The sequence below is a fragment of the Rattus rattus genome, chromosome 8, assembly GCF_011064425.1.
Source record: "Rattus rattus isolate New Zealand chromosome 8, Rrattus_CSIRO_v1, whole genome shotgun sequence".
In the NCBI taxonomy this organism is placed as follows: domain Eukaryota; kingdom Metazoa; phylum Chordata; class Mammalia; order Rodentia; family Muridae; genus Rattus; species Rattus rattus.
This window is the reverse complement of record NC_046161.1, coordinates 62,355,442-62,372,052: the sequence shown is the minus strand read 5'-3', so window position 1 is coordinate 62,372,052 and position 16,611 is coordinate 62,355,442. Positions and strand designations below refer to the sequence as shown.

Here is a 16,611-nt window from a genome sequence, read left to right as displayed (position 1 = left end):
TTTGGGCTAATAGCCATGTATCAATGAGTGCATACCATGTATGTCTTTCTGTGATTGGGTTAGCTCACTCAGGATGATATTTTCCAGTTCCAACCATTTGCCTCACAATTTCATAAAGTCGTTGTTTTTGATAGCTGAGTAATATTCCATTGTGTAGATGTACCACATTTTCTGTATCCATTCCTCTGTTGAAGGGCATCTGGGTTCTTTCCAGCTTCTGGCTATTATAAATAAGGCTGCTATGAACATAGTGGAGCACATGTCTTTTTTTATATGTTGGGGCATCTTTTGGGTATATGCCCAAGAGAGGTATAGCTGGATCCTCAGGCAGTTCAATGTCCAATTTTCTGAGGAACCTCCAGACTGATTTCCAGAATGGTTGTACCAGTCTGCAGTCCCACCAACAATGGAGGAGTGTTCCTCTTTCTCCGCATCCTCGCCAGCATTTGCTGTCACCTGAGTTTTTGATCTTAGCCATTCTCACTGGTGTGAGGTGAAATCTCAGGGTTGTTTTGATTTGCATTTCCCTGATGACTAAAGATGTTGAACATTTCTTTAGGTGTTTCTCAGCCATTCGGCATTCCTCAGCTGTGAATTCTTTGTTTAGCTCTGAACCCCATTTTTTAATAATTTGTTATTTGTTTCCCTGCGGTCTAACTTCTTGAGTTCTTTGTATATTTTGGATATAAGGCCTCTATCTGTTGTAGGATTGGTAAAGATCTTTTCCCAATGAGTTAAGGGAATTCTTAACGTACCACAGGTGCCAGCTTTCTTTGCCAGCCGCGTAGGTCGCCCAGGGTCTGACAATGTCACACGTCTGTAACACACTGACTCTTCTCACCTCCACCTTCTCTTATGTCTTCCCCATCCCTCTCCACCCCATTCCCATCTTCCTTACCTGACCCTTTCAGGATCTATCTTTTGATTTTGTTTGGGGACACACATTTAGCCTTTTTCTAATAGGACAGGAGGGCTTTTTCTGCCACTTGGTTATATTTTTTAAAGATTTATATTTATTGTAACTTATGCATGTCTGTATATGTGAGTGAAAGGTCAGAAGAGAGTGTCAGATCTCAAGAAGCTGGAGTTATGGGCACTTTGTGAGTTACCTAGTGCAGTTGCCGAGAACTCAGCTCGGGTCCTTTGATAGCCAGGTGTGTGCTCTTAACCACTGAGCCACCTTTGCAGCCCTGTCCTTCAGTTATTACGAGGAAAGACACTGAGACTGACAAACACAGTGTCCTTTCGGAGGATAAGTGAGAATACGCAAAGCACTTGCCCGAGTGCCGGATACACTTGCTTACTCTTCTGTTCACACTGTGTGCCTGCCTGGGGTCTCTGTTTGGTCCTCTCCATTCCTCTCTATTTGTCCGACTTGCCTATTCCCAAAGTGGACTTGGTAACTCTCAGCCTTTTGTTCTTTTATGGACAGCCTGCTGAGAATTACCATGAATTAACGAGATGCTGCCTAGAACACTCGAATTTGAGTATCACAACCTTCTAGTGTGATGGATCCAAGAACACCATATAGCTTAGAATTTAACAAAATATATCTTTGCTTCAATATGCTATCATTTTCTCCAAAAGACATCCTGTAGTTTTGATCAACTTATACATCTATACTCTATTAACAATTTATTCCCATTATATCTTATATTTCCTGTCTACCCTTGGTTTTATTACTCTTTTCCTGAAGAACATTGTTTAGCCATCCTCCCCTCTCCTCTGTGTGTGTCTGTGTGTGTGTGTGTGTGTGTGTGTGTGTGTGTGTGTGTGTGTACATGCATATGCCTACATGCACCCACAGAGCCCAAAAGCTGATACTTGATGCCTTCTCCCATTACTCCCCATGTTGTGTTTTGAAACAGGGTTCCTCTCTGAACCTAGAGATCACTGGTTGGTTAAAATACCCAACTAATGAGCCCTGGGGTTCTCCTGTCTGTCTCTCAATACTGAGACCACAGGCTTCTACTAGAATACCTGGCTTCTTTTCATTTTATTTCATTTTTTTAAGATTTATTTATTTATTATATAAGTACACTGTTGCTGTCTTCAGACACACCAGAAAAGGGCATCAGACCTCATTACAGATGGTTGCGAGCCACCATGTGGTTGCTGGGATTTGAACTCAGGACCTCTGGAAGAGCAGTCAGTGCTCTTAACCGCTGAGCCATCACTCCAGCCCCCCATATCTGGCTTCTTATATGGATTCTGGAGATCCTGGACTGAGGGCCTCATCCTTGCATGGTAAGCCCTTTGTCCACTGATTACCTCCCTATCCCCTAGTAGTTTCTTAAGAAATTATCTGAGACTGGAAAACCTCCTCTTGAATGTTAATTTAACCAATTAAACACAACTAAATGATCAATATTCTCTTAGTCATGTCCCACTTTGTGGTGTCTCCCAGGTGTGACTGTTAAGGATTCTGCTGTCAATCCTAATTATTGATCCCTTTTTAGTTGTCGTTCTGTTCTTCCTAGCTGGCTTCTGTGGTTTCGTGTCTACAAATGCGTCCCATGCACGTTAAGACTTCAGCACATGTGAACACATGTTCAGCTCAAGTAGGATGTAAAGGCATTAACCATGTGATGGGCTTAGTGGAACATGAGAACCTTATGTTTACTCGATGAAAAGACCCTGTGATTAAGAAACCCAGAGAACGATCGTGAAGCCAAGGGAGCCATGATGTCTCATCATGAGAGAATTAGGTCCGATGAATACATCTGAATGTACCCATAAAGAGAGCACAAATGTTTAAGGCTTCATTCACACCCATTGAAATCTCCTTTTCTATGCTGCTTTCTCAAGCTTTAAATGTCTAGCCCTAGGCTACTGCTATGCTATACAAAGAGGCGGTACCAAGCACCAGAGATGTGCGGTGGGTTGATCCCTCAAAGTTACTTAGTTCTCCGTGAGTGAACCCCTGCTGGCAGCTTGCCTCTTTGTCTGGAAAGGGAAAGCACCTTGCTGTGGGGTGCCAGATGATGGCTGCCAAGTTTGAAAGGTGAGCTGTGGCTGGATGAGTGGCCGTGATCCTTACTGTTCCTGAAGCGGAGGGCGTGCCTCTGCAGGAAGAGCGGGATCCATCTCACAGCCATGGCAGGCTCCCAGGTTTAGCCACTCCTGCTCTCAGTTCCGCCAGGTGTCTTCATTATCTGTCTGAGTCCAGACTATTCCCACATGAAAAGGCTAGCAACTGTTTCTCACGCCTTCTCTTCCTTTTCAGCCAAAGGCTGTGTGCTTTTTTAAAAGAGCTCGCCGGTAATTTAGAATATACGCCTAATGTCTGTGGGGCAGTTGTGAGGAAGAGGGAAGAAAGGCTTCCTTTAGAAACACACCTCACACTTTTAAAATAACCTGAAATTGGTCATTTTACCCATACTTAACTGGAAGGTTAACATAAAGGCATATTTAGTCCAAAAGTCTTATTTTTAAATGAAGAAATAAGCTAAAAGAATAAAAGAGGATTTTTTTTAGGATCCTTTTTATATAACTGTACAAGTTTACAAATTCACAGTTTAGTAAAAGTCATTACACGGCTAACTCATGCTCTAGAGACAGATCAGGAGTTAAAAAGCATTTGGTGCTCCTGCAGGGGACCTGGGTTTGGTTCCCATCACCCTCCTCAGGCGGCTCACCACTGCCTGTGACTGGAGTTCCAGGGGATCGCCTGCTTTGCCCTTCCTAGCATCTGCACATACATGGTGCACGCAAAGCCATGCAGGCACACACATATAAAAGTCTAATGAAAAAGATAGTGTAGTATTTCTGTGCATATAGAAAATGTTTTTGGTTGTGAGCCTAACCGTTAGCGACTAGGCCATCTCTCCAGCCTGGGTATAGAATATAAACTATGATAATAGAGACGTTTTAACTTTAAGGCTGAGACTCTTTCAATGTTAGGGAAGTAACAGGAAACTGAAAATTGTCTGGGGCCCACTCCATCTCCATTGGTTCCGATGGCATTGATGGAGGTCTATGACCCAATCCTAAGAGGGTGAATGGGGTGGATCAGGAATATTAGATGACTTGATGCCATTACGAGTATGGATGGTTTAGGCAGATGATGATGAAAACTTGGAAACTTCCATTTGTGGTTGAATGAACGGCAGCTCCGAGGCCAACCTTCAACTCTATTTAAGAGTGTTTCATCCTCAAGCTTCCACACAGAAACATTCTTGTTGTGTCTGGGGCCAAGTGCAATGGATGAGAAGCCACAAGGAGATGTTCCTGTGCTGAATATAAGGACTGCCCGTGATTACTGTAATTCAACACTGGCTCAAGCATCTCAAAGAGAAAGCCGATTTTTTTGTTTGGTTTTTTTGTTTGTTTGTTTGGTTGGTTGGTTTTTTGTTTTGTTTTTTTGGGGGTTTTTTGTTTTGTTTTGTTTTTTTGTTTTGTTTTGTTTTGTTTTTTTGTTTTTGTTTTGTTTTTTTGGTTTTTGTTTTTTTTTTTTTTTTTTTTTTTTTCGGACTGGGGACCGAACCCAGTTGTTTTGTTTTTTTGTTCAGGAATACAGTTATCCTGCTGGGGGCGGTCATGGCATCTGGCCTGGCTCCATGTGTCATGGTAGGAACATGAGGTGGGAGGGTCCTCCCGTACTGGAGAACAAGAAAACAAAGCTTGGGCAAGCGCTAGAAGTGGATATAAGCTTTAAGGCCTGACCCCAGTGACTCACTTCTGCTAGCTGAACCACAGAATCTAAAGGTCCCACAACCTCCCCAAACAGTACCCCTGGCTAGGGACTGAGTGTTCAAACACGTGAGCCTGTGTGGGACATTTAGACTCAGGCTATAACAGGTCCCCAAGTAGATGATTTTCTTCAAAAAGTATTAAATCAAAATCATTTGACATATAAACGTTGCTGGTGATTGTAAGAGAGTTGGTTTCTAACTCTGTGTTCACTGGCTGAGCTGTGATTTCAGGTGACACAGGGAACACAGTCTTATCCACTCAGCTAAGTCACACACAATCCACCTTTACAGTCTTTACAAGGCAGTGTTCTCGAGTGGCTCCCACCCACCCTGCACCACACTGACAGATGTGCAAGACACCTTCTCTGCTCTTCTGAGGTCAGCTTGGAGCAAGTGTCTTCTGGGTCTCTAAACGTTACCTACAGGAATCTTTGACATGAGCAGGCTGTACTTTCCTGCTGGCAGTGACTTCACACACAATTCTAAATGTTCCATGGGCCTCACTGCTCTTCAAGAACCTCCCAGGAGGATGATTTCCTAAGGAAAAAAGAAAACCTGCTATTCATAATAGATTACTCAAATGACTGGAGTTCGTTATTGGAAAAGCTAAGAACTCAGATAATAATTCACTAATTCATACCCCCCCATTACTTTTTGAAAGTGTGAACCACTGTGAATTGAGTGAAGTGGGGAAGATTTGATCAGAAGTGTCAAAGTAGGTTAAGCTTCTTACAGTACTCCCCGGGGAAGGGAGCCATGCCCTCCTCAACTATGGTTGCTTAATTTAAGCCATCAATAACTACATGCTTAACTAAGCTGCGGCACCCTCTGGTGAGGCTAAACCTTTATAGCTCCCATTGAAACCACATCTTTCGGTGCCTGCTCCTCCATTACATCACCGCTCTATGTTATGCTCTGTCATCTAAAATACACCTCTTCCTGGGCGTGTTCCCAGCCTCGGTGAGAATGCACTATCCTGGACCTGGGTATTGTGTCTGATAGCAGGACTATCTAATGGCACGTGGTAGAACCTAGAGTCTCACTCTTAGTTCTAAAGAGCATGAGAGGGGTCAAGTTTTCACTTCCTCCCCATTATACCTCAAAGGCTACGTATATTATTAACTGTCACAGTAACATTAGAGTTCATGTTAGAATTCTCCAGGATCTGGGAAATAGTTTAAACCAAGGGCTGGCTGGCTTGGCCTCTTGAGTATTTTCTATGGGAAATGCTTATGCAACTGTGAAGCTTAAAACACACAGAGAGGAAGTAAGTAACTTGGGGTGGGGGATAAAGGCACAAGGTTTTAAAAGAAAGAGGGGACACCAATGTTGTTCGTGTTGATTACACATTGACACAGCGTTCCTCTCTGTCAAGGGCAGAGGGTGGGGAGTGGAGACAGGCTTGATACTGCTGGGCCGATTTCACTTCCTCCCTCACTGTAGCATCTAAGGTGCCTCATTTGGAGCCTATGTCTGCTCCACCCGACAAGTCTTAAGAACTAGAACATTCGCTTCAAGGCTTTGCCATCCTGTCCCACAGCTACCTAACTCTCCACTCGTGTGAAGCTGGCCGTCACCGATGAATGGGTACCACTGTGCTCCTATTAAGTTTATTTAGACGAATCTGTTATCTGGCGTCTTCTTTGGCAACCACTGGTCAATAAAGATAATTTGCTAACACGGAAGGAGATAATCACGGCAATGTAATGAAGTGCGGGAAGGAAACCTGAAAAGATGGCCAGGGAGACGCTGGTGTCAAAGGGTGTTCTCCACAAAAATCTACAAAACCCAAAGTCAAGGTTCGCAATCTATTTTTGATAAACGTTGTTTATCGTGGGATTGAGCCACATTTAGAAACTCAGCCGCAGCCTGGTCCATCTCAGGAGAGGTCACCTGATCTTTCCTTGGGTTTATGAGAATTACTGCTGAGGAAGTAAGTCCTCTCTGGAAAGGCTCATTATTATCATGGAGAATGAAACTGACCTAAGGGACTGGGATGTTCTATTTTCTCACCACCTGATTGTTTTCCTACGAGAGGTCAATTATTTAAAACCCTTCCTTCCAGCAGCTAGTACTTAATATACAAGAGGGAGACAGCTGCTTTATTCTTCCCTCGTGTTTCTTCTGGATGTCACAGATCCTTGTGTTGCACCATAGAAGGGTACTTTGTTCTACTAGACATCGATCTCAATAGCAAAACGCCTTGCCAGTCAAACTGTAACACACGGTAGTGACTTGTCTGAATGGGAAAGAATTCTAGTGCCTTTCACTGTCTCCCCTATTGTCTTCTTGTTATTATTATTGTTTTGATTTTTGTGTAAACTTTGAGAAGTTTAATAATCCAATGATATTATTAAATAATTAAAATAATTAATAACCTTAAGTTAATAATTTTGAGGGTATGTGGTTAATACTGTTAACCACATGGGCTCCGGGATCACCTGGGAGACAACCATCTGGATACGTCATGGAGAAGTTTCTAGATTGGAATGAGGTGAGATGAACCACCCTATCTTTGAGTGACAGCATTCAAATGAGCTGGAGTCTCCAGCTTAATAAAAACGAGCAAGCAAGGTAAGTGTCAGCGCTGGCCTCTGCTTCCTGACTACAGACGCAACATGATCAGCTGCTTCACATTCCACCTCTGTCTTCCCTGCCGTGAGACCGTACCCTACAAACCGTGAGCCAGAATTCGCCTTTACTCCTTACGGTCACAGCGATGAGGGGTTAACTGACACAGAACAGAGAGTTCTGCAACCTCTTGTGGGTCTCCTGGGCCAGATATACCTCAGAATCTAGAAGTTCAGGCTGGAGAGGCAACAAGGTTCCTATCCCACGGAGCCATAACCCATAATCGTCAATAAGAGTTCAGTTACAGCCAAAGGCGTTTACACAAAGTAAGAACACAAGAACCTCAGGTCAGGCCAGTTCCGATTTTGCTGCCAGGTGGCTTTGCTTTAAACCTGTCAACAGTCTTTTGGCTTTCAGAGCTTTCTGTATGGAGTAAGGGACTATATAAGTAAGTACATGAAAATGAAGCAGTGTAAGTTCTTTCTGAAGGTTCTTTCAGTCCAAAACGACCCATGAGGTGGATTATTTAAATGGCTCTGGCTTTTCCCCAAAGGAGGGTTTGAAAATGAAGTCAGGAAGAAATTTAAATTCAGAGGCACGGTCACCACCAGAGGCACAGTCACCATTAGGAGTGAACTATGTCCCTCTGCCCTGGTAGGTTCTGCTCTCTTCCCAGAGTAAACGTACATGCCCAAGAACCTTTCTTAGTAGTAGCCACAGAAATCTTGGCCACAACATTCAACCAAAAGGCCTCCTTCCTCAGGGACACAGGACTCTGAAGACAGGGACAGTAGGATGATGGCTCAGCAGGGAGACTGGCAAGCCGGGTTCAGTCCTTGAGACCAGCATGGTAGAAGGAGAACTGTGAACCGACTCCTCCATCACCCTCTAACCACACACGGGTCTTCACATGCTCCAGCCAAACAGCTAAATGCCATTTTTTTTAAAAAAAGATCTTTCTCTCCAAGATGAAGACAGTTCTTGTAGCTCAGGCAGTAACTGCAATGCCTGACTGGTACTGATATCTGGCAAACTTTCTGAGTCTGTCAGATCATTACCTTTTAGTTCTGGCTGTGCCTCAGAAGCATACATGGAGCTTCGTTAGGCAACAAAACAATAAAACAAAACACCAGATGTCCAGAGATCAGTGAACTTAAAGTCCCACGGTATCACGAAGATATTAGTATTCTCTCAAACATAATTTAAACTAGAACACCACTATCCTGGGAGTCTCAGGTAAGAAGTCTATCCCAGGTCAGGTTTTCTTAGAAAGCCCACGGGTGTTCCTCCCGTGTGTTGCTCACTTTGGATTTTGATGTATCTGCCTTGCTACAGGCCGCACATGAGCATCCTCTTCCCACCTGAGGACTCAGTGCCTGATGGGCCTTCAGACTGGTACTATGAGTGCCCAGTGGGAGACTAAGGGGGTTTCAAGAGATTGGGAGAAGCATTCCAGATCTTCAAAACCACAGAAGACTACAGGCCCAAGACCACCACTCTGAATTCTGTCCCCCAGGATGCCTGCCTTGGCATCCTTGTCGCTCTCCCCAGTGACAAGCAGGAGCTCAGTGCAATGCTGTTGTGCTTCCTGAATGCTGCAGCTGGGCCACACAGCTCCAGTAGGGAGGTGGGGGTGGGGGTCTCAGAGCCCAGGAATAGGCTTTCCCTCACCAGCTCCTTGTAAAACCCCCTGCAGTGTTTCACCTATCTTCTGACTATCGTGAGAGCAGAAGGAGAAAGGGGAACATTGAAATAAAAGAGAATGTGACTTCAGTTTTTAACGCAAACACAGATCCCACACATATAAACAATGTAACAATGTTTTATTTTTCTCAGAAGGTTATAAGCAAGTCACTGTCTCTGAATGCATTTGTAAAAAAGACCACACACCTAATTACATCCAACCAGTGGGTAACTCCTATACCAGAACACTGAATCAAATAAAAATGCCACAGAAGATTGTCAACTTAGATAACAAGTTTATAGACTTGACTGCTCTTAGTCTAATGTTCTGTACACTTGTTTCTGGAATAAACCATCAGTGCAATATAATGCCTTAAATACTTACGATCCCATTGACAGCTGTGATTAACATGAAAAATGTAGTCAGATATTCAAATTCCTGATTGAGTCAGTTTTAAAGACATAGCTACTGTGTTTGCTAGAAGGCTTTTCACTGCCTTCTAGCTCTAAAGTTCAATTAGGTTTAAAGCTATCAGTTTTATATGTAATTATTTTCTTAACAGGAATAAAGGTATTAAGCTAGGCACAGTGGTGCATGCCTTTGATCCCAACACTTGGGAGGCAGAGGTAGGCAGATCTTTGTGAGTTCAAGGCCAGCCTGCTCTACATTGTGAAACCCTATTAAAAGGAAGGAAGGAAGGAAGAAGGAAGGAAGGAAGGAAGGAAAGAAGGAAGGAAGGAAACTGGAGTTGGGGGGCATGGTGAGGAAAGGAAAGGAAAGGAATTGAATTAAAAATGTAACAGCTACTAAAAATCAGACAGATTTCTTGTTTTTTTTTTTTTTTTTTTTTTTTTTTTTTTTTTTCGAGTTGGGGACCGAACTCAGGGCCTTGCGCTTGCTAGGCAAGCGCTCTACCACTGAGCTAAATCCCCAACCCCCAGACAGATTTCTCACTCTTCCTCAGAGAAACAAGAAGCAGCAGTGGGGAGCTAAGAAGTCTTCCTGCAGTCCTAAAAGCGTGACTGGCATTGAGTGTGGAAGGAGGACCTGCATCGACTAAGGCAGAGCAAGACAAGGACATCCACACGTTCCTCATCTCATAGCTGACTGTGCGCTTTAACTAAATGTTCAACTCCCTGAACAAAGCTAAAGGCCCCCCAAGGAAATAAAATCCCTCAGAGTAACAGGCAGCCCCTGGCCTCCTGCCTAACCTGCCAACAGGCAGCCCTGACCTAACAGGCCTCAGAGATGAGGAACGACCACAGCAGAGCTGCTGGATGGACGCAGGGAACACCTGATCTCAACTCTGTACAGACCTTTAAAAATCCTATAATAAAGTAGAGAGTTTTCACTCTTCCTAACAGGTATTTAAAAGACATTTACAGATATGCATTAGAATTAAATGTTAATTTATGACGCCCTTTGCAGTCTTTTAGACTCTAAAATAAATCTCTGGAAATATAAAAAAAAAAAAAGTTGCATTTTATATATTCCTGAATGCCGAGGAGCTTTCAGTGCAATTTCTCAGTTTTCATTCCTCAGAAATCTCTAATTGTGCTCATGAGTTCATCCTGAAAGCACCCACTCTGACAGACACGCACTGGGTGCCTCACTGTAGACAGCGGCGCACGGCTGCCCGCCAAAGCTTCCAGACTGCCCCTGTTCTGAGATTAGATGGAAAGGAGAAAGAAAAAGCACCATGTAAAACTCATCCTATTAGGATAAAAATAACATTTGCATAAAAAGAACATAGAAAATGAGCTGTCTCTCCTGTAGGTGCATTTCTTCAGTCAATCGCCTGGTTTACCGAAAGTGCTCTCTTAGTTCAATTGTTGCACAAATTACCTTTAAGCAAATGTCAGAGTGTCCACTATTTGTCTGGCTAAAACCTTTCAGAGGACACTACTCGTTTTAAAAATCTCCTTTCTTCAGAAAAGACTAATTAAAAACAAGCCCACCGCTCTTTGCTTTACAATTTTAATATTAATGAACAAGTCTCTCTGAGGCAAAGTGGTATTTCTTTGAGGTCTGACCTACACATGTAGCAATAAATTCCTAATACATGCAGGATTGCAAAACCAAGACTCAAAACTGAGTCCAAAAAAAAAAAAAAAAAAAAAAGCCAGCCCAGACTGGCTGGAAAGGTACTCTTTAGCAGGACTTCTGAAGCGGTTGTCTCCCTCAGAAGCCTTGTAAGATCCGTGGTCAAGATGGAAGCTGGGGCCTGAGGAGCTTCACTGACGACTGTCTCATCAGCTTCTGCTGCTGCCTGGCTGACTGCGCGCTCTCGATGGCTTCAAAGGCTCTCTGGAAGGCAAAGCAGGGTTATCAACTGCAAGATGACCTCTGGCTCACCCAAGGGCAGGGAAGGCAGAGTCTCCATGCAGGTGGACAAGGACCAGGCTACCACCCACACAGGAAGTATGAGCCAATTTCCATGAAGTATTAGAGAGTGAGTAAGGGATAATGGCGACTAGCTGTTACCGGCTCGTAAAGGTCTTCTGGTTAAAAACCTTGGGGCATGAGGGAGAGGCGTTAAAACAGTTTACCTTGGCTGTGATGGGATCCTTCAGGTAAATTTTCCGAAGATAACCTACATTGGCACTGTCTTTTTTATGGAAAAGACCCTGCTCCTGTTTTTAAAAGAAATAATGACAAAAAAAAAAAAAAAAGGAATTATTCTTTAGAAGAAAAAAAATACCATAATCTTTCATTGGATGCTTAAATGTCAACTTATTTCATAAGCACTATACCAATGGATGCATACATCCAAGTACGCTATGAAATAAATCACCTTGCTACAAGGAGAGTGGCTGCACACTACAGTCATAATTTATAGACCTATTTGTATAAAATAAAGGCTTCTGCAGGCAACAGTAAATAGCCTACAAGATCATACTGTGACAATGCACGGCAGCTGATAGACCAGTGGCAGACCAAAGACCCTCCCCTTCATCTGCTGATAGATAAAATCCTTATGCAATGTAAGGATCAATTCCCACCACTGATGTGAAGGCAAGGTGCTGTGGTAGTTTGAATGAGATTGGCTCCCATAGGCTTATATGTTTGAATATTTGGTTCCTCATAGGTGGAACTATTTGGGAAGGACTGTTGGGTGTGGCCCTTGTAAATGGGACAGGCTTTGAGGATTCAAAAGATTCACATTACACCCAGTCTCTCTTTCTCTCTGTCTCCCACTTTCTTTCTTTCTTTTTTTTTTTTCTTTTCTTTTCTTTTTTTTCGGAGCTGGGGACCGAACCCAGGGCCTTGCGCTTGCGAACAAACTCTCTACCACTGAGCTAAATCCCCAACCCGTCTCCCACTTTCAGATCACAATGTGAGTGCTCAGCTGTTCTAGCTACCATGCCTTTGCTCCAAAATCATGGATCCCACCCTCTGAAACCATAAGCCCCCAATTAAACTGTTTCTTTTATACACTGCCTTCACGTGGTGCTTTCTTAGTGCAGCAAGGGAAAAGTAACTGAGAGACAGGTGATAACCAGGGAACTGTAAAATATGTATAGGACAGCGTGCCCCCACTCCAGGGCACTGTTTCCTGCCAGGGCACTCTGTGCTGTGATGTTCCAGGTGAGGATCTGCACCAGAACACACGTGGGCAGGCTGACTTAGGAGTCTCTTCTCTATAAGAGTCTATAATGAGAGAAGTAAAGGACACTCACTTTAAACCTATTTAAAAGCTGTGGGAAATATTTGGAGAGTCTTGGTAAAGAGGATAATATCATTGTTTAAGCAAAAGAAAGATAGACAATGCCATATTTAGAACGCCAATTGTGTGTGTTTTCTTAAGAGAGATAAAAATACATCTAGAGTAGGATGTGTGTGTTGGGGGAGGGGGTAAGCATGAGAATCCAGCAAAGATGAGGTACAACTTCTGCTCATTCCATAATGTGTAATGGAAAGGACGCACACGCGTATGTTGTATTCACATTTTGTGTGCACCAGATTATAAACAGAGCTATTAGGACCTAATCTATTTTTAACAGTCTGTGGTGCGATGTGTTGACAGGTAGGTGTGAGTGCGTGTGCCGAGATCAAGACTACTCTGCAGGGTCATTTCTCTCCACAGGGTTCTGGGGATCAAGCTCAGCTGGCCATGCTTGCACAGCAAGCATTTCAGCCTGTTCAGCGTCCCACTGACCTTAGACCTAACATTTACTTTCACTGAAGCTCTTAGTCTACTGATAGCTTAGCAAAGAGAACGTTTGTAGAAACATCTAAGGTTATAACAAATCGGGTGTGCATGAGAAGACACAAAAGCTCACTAAAGCCTATTTTTTCCAAGAGGCAGAAGCAATTCCAGTGGATCAATTGATATTTCACAGAGTAAGCGTTATACAAAGTGAGTTGTTTGCTTACAGCCTAGAAGGAGCTAGCACAGTGATGGCCCTGCTCCCCCACACCGTCTGCCTCTGTAACTGTGGGCAGTCAGAAAGCACTGACTGGGTCTCTGCCTCTGAAGGTCTGACTCATGTTTCCTCACCTTAACTGAAATCTTCAGCAGATTTTCACTGACTCCAGGAGGACACAGGAAATCTTCAAACAGACACTGCCAGTCCACAGACATATGGCCTAGGATTTCAACTTCCTTTATTAACAGTACTCGCCTGTTTTGGAAAAGAAAACAAACACAGCTACAGATCAGCTCTTTCTTTACTCTGTGTGCCTTCAGTGGATAATAAAAGCTAGCCCCAGCCTGAGGGACACAGGCTGAGTGCTGGGCTAGAAGAGGGATGGGAAATGTTTATCAGGGAGGAGCAGCAGAAAGAACGTAGCAGCTGGAGGGTGGGAGGATGCTGAGAAATGCTGGACATGACATGGCTACTGCACTTAGGAACTCAAGGCCACTGTGGCTACCATTACAAGATATGCACAAGATCAAGCTAGCCCAACCCCAGCATAGACGGGAAACAGTCTCCAGGCCCCATTACTGAGGCGCTCCTGGCATTGGATAGTTCCTTGGGGAGGCAGAATCTTTCTGTTTTGAGTGTGGCTGCTGGTAGGTTTCCTGTGCTCCAGTGGATAGCAGATATTCATGTGCGTATTATCAGCAAATATTAGACTTAGAAGGTTATTAAAACAGAAAGGAAGATGGGGACATGAAGTTAGGAAAGAGGCATGTTGGGAGAAGAGACAAGGGCAGTTGAAAGGGAGAAATGGAGGGCATATATGATCATATAAATTGGGGAAAAAAATCTTCATTAACCCCACATCCAATAGAGGCTAATATCCAAAATATATAAAGAACTCAAGAAGCTAACCTCCAAAAAACCCCAAACAACCCAAACAAAAAATGGGATATAGAGATAAACAGAGAATTCTCAACAGAGGAATCTCAAATAGCAGCGAAGCACTTAAAGAAATGTTAAAAGTCCTCAGTCATCAGAGAAATGCAAATCAAAACAACCCTGAGAGACCACCTTACACCAATTAGAATGACAAAAATAAAAAAACTCAGGTGATAGCACATGTTGGCAAGGCTGTGGAGAAAGAGGAACACTTCTCCATTGCTGGTAGGATTGCAGACTGGTACAACCACTCTGGAAATCAATCTGGAGGTTCCTCGGATAATTGGAAATAAATCTGAAGACACAGCTATATCCTCGGGCATATACCCTAAAGATGCCCCCATCATACCTCAGGGACACATGCTCCACTATGTTCATGGTGGCCTTATCCATCCGTGATAGCCAAAAGCTGGAAACAACCCAGATGTCCCACAACAGAAGAATGGATAAAGAAAATGTGATCCATTTACACAATGGAGTATCAATCAGTTATTAAGAACGAGGACATCCTGAGTTTTGCAGGCAAATTAATGAAACTAGAAAATATCATCCTGAGTGAGGTAACTCAGTGACAGAAGGACATGTATGGTATGTACTCAGTAATGAGTGGATATTAGCCAAAAAAGTACAGAATACCTAGAATACAGTCCATAGAACTCAAAAAGGTCAACAAGCCAAAGGGCCAGTAAGGATGCTTCAATCCCACTTGGGAGGGAGAAGAAAAGGATGATGGGAGGCAAAGGGAGGGAGGGACCTAAGGGGGAAGGAGGAGGGGGAAAGGGGAACGTGATCAGGTATGGGGGTGTGGGGGGCTGAGGGCCGGCAGAATAAATAAAAATATGCAACCTGGGAGGGGAGCACTCTTTATCAGAGACTTGGGAAGTGAGCGACTCTCAGACTCAAAGGGAGTGGCCTCAGAGAGTGGAGGGGCCTGGTGCGTGTGTGTGTGTGTGTGTGTGTGTGTGTGTGTGTGTGTGTGTGTGTGTGTGTGTGTGTGTGTGTGTGAGAGAGAGAGAGAGAGAGAGAGAGCGATCCTCTTAGAGATTGGGGAGGGAGGAATGAGATGAGGAGCTGGGTGGGGGGGCAGGAGGAGGGCAATGGCTGCACTGTAAAAAATTAAAATAATAAAAAAAATTTAAAATTCACTGACAGAAAAGTATGCTTTGTTTAAAAAAAAAAAGTCTATGTAAATGTTAAATGAAATGCCTCGTAACTCTCTACCAAACAAAATGGACTCTAAAAATGCCCCTTCTGTCAATCTAGCAGAATTTAGGAATGCTGTTTTTGTTTTTGAACCAGCAAAACAACTGAGAGGGAAATCACATTTGAAACACAAGAGGTACAGGATGCACCCTCATGGGGAGGCAAGTAGCAGAAGCCCCTGAAGGGGAGCCATTACTGGGAATCTTCCTAATTGCTCTTTCCTGTCAGTCACATCTAGCCAAGGCAGATCACACAGGAAATGTCACAAGCCCAAATGTCAGCAAAGACTCACTTTGGACTTACTAATAAATACCAGACTTGAACATTTTAATGCTAATGTATATCACAGGAGAAATGTCTCGTTTTACTGAATAGTGATAAAAAAATAGCGTAATCCTTAAAGGACACCAAGACTGATTTCCCAGTCGCTGAGTCAGATTAATAATTGATGTAACTATACTTGATTTTAAGTCTCCAGCAAAGACAGCAAAATTACTAATGTAGATTCGTGAATTCAAACATGTAGGTGCCAAGGGAAAGAATAATGGTGAGGACTCTGCTGGAGAGGCTCCCAGTGCACAGAAGGGAAAACAAGCACACAGACAACGAATGCCACCATGAACTCAGAGCACTGGAAGCTGGGCAGGCTTCACTAATGATGGGGAGGAAGAGTTTGGGTTGATCATGAAAAGAGGCAGTGACTATTTAGACAATACAGACACTCTGACAGACTATGTGTGCAAAGCGATTGTGTGGTACTCAGAATTGAACTCGGGGCCTTGCAAATGCTAGGCAAGCACTCCCTCACTGAGCTATGCCCCCATGCATCTTGAGGCAGGTCTCACAGCTTTGCCCAGGTGGTGCTCAGCTCAATCTGTACCCTAGTCAAGTCTTAACCTTGCAGTCTTCTTGACTTGCTTTCCCTAACAGCAGGGATAACAGCCTGTGCCATCAACTCCAGCAGTGTTGGAGGAGTCTGTGACTGGAATACCAAATGCATACCTTGGTGAGAAAAATCACCTTAATGTCTACTTTTAGAATGATACTAGTGTCCTCTTTAAATTACAGCTTAACTTATAGGTAATCAGAAACAATATGAAGGTTCTTTATTTTAGACATACATCTGGTGACAAGCAGAGAGCTGGGGCTCCGG

The 16,611-nt window shown here is 43.6% G+C and overlaps 1 protein-coding gene across 2 annotated transcripts in view; it reads right to left on the bottom strand.

Moving 5' to 3' along the window:
* Positions 1-9,814: 9,814 nt before the first annotated feature.
* Positions 9,815-16,611, bottom strand: part of Vps13c (vacuolar protein sorting 13 homolog C) — a 152,171-nt gene continuing 145,374 nt past the window's right edge. For both annotated transcript variants that reach the window (XM_032910561.1, XM_032910562.1), the window contains 3 exons: positions 13,451-13,574; positions 11,499-11,582; positions 9,815-11,256 (listed from right to left, as the gene is read on the bottom strand). In XM_032910561.1, coding sequence (XP_032766452.1) covers positions 11,155-11,256; positions 11,499-11,582; positions 13,451-13,574 — 310 coding nt within the window. In that variant the 3' untranslated portion in view covers positions 9,815-11,154. The remainder of the gene's footprint in view (positions 11,257-11,498; positions 11,583-13,450; positions 13,575-16,611) is intronic.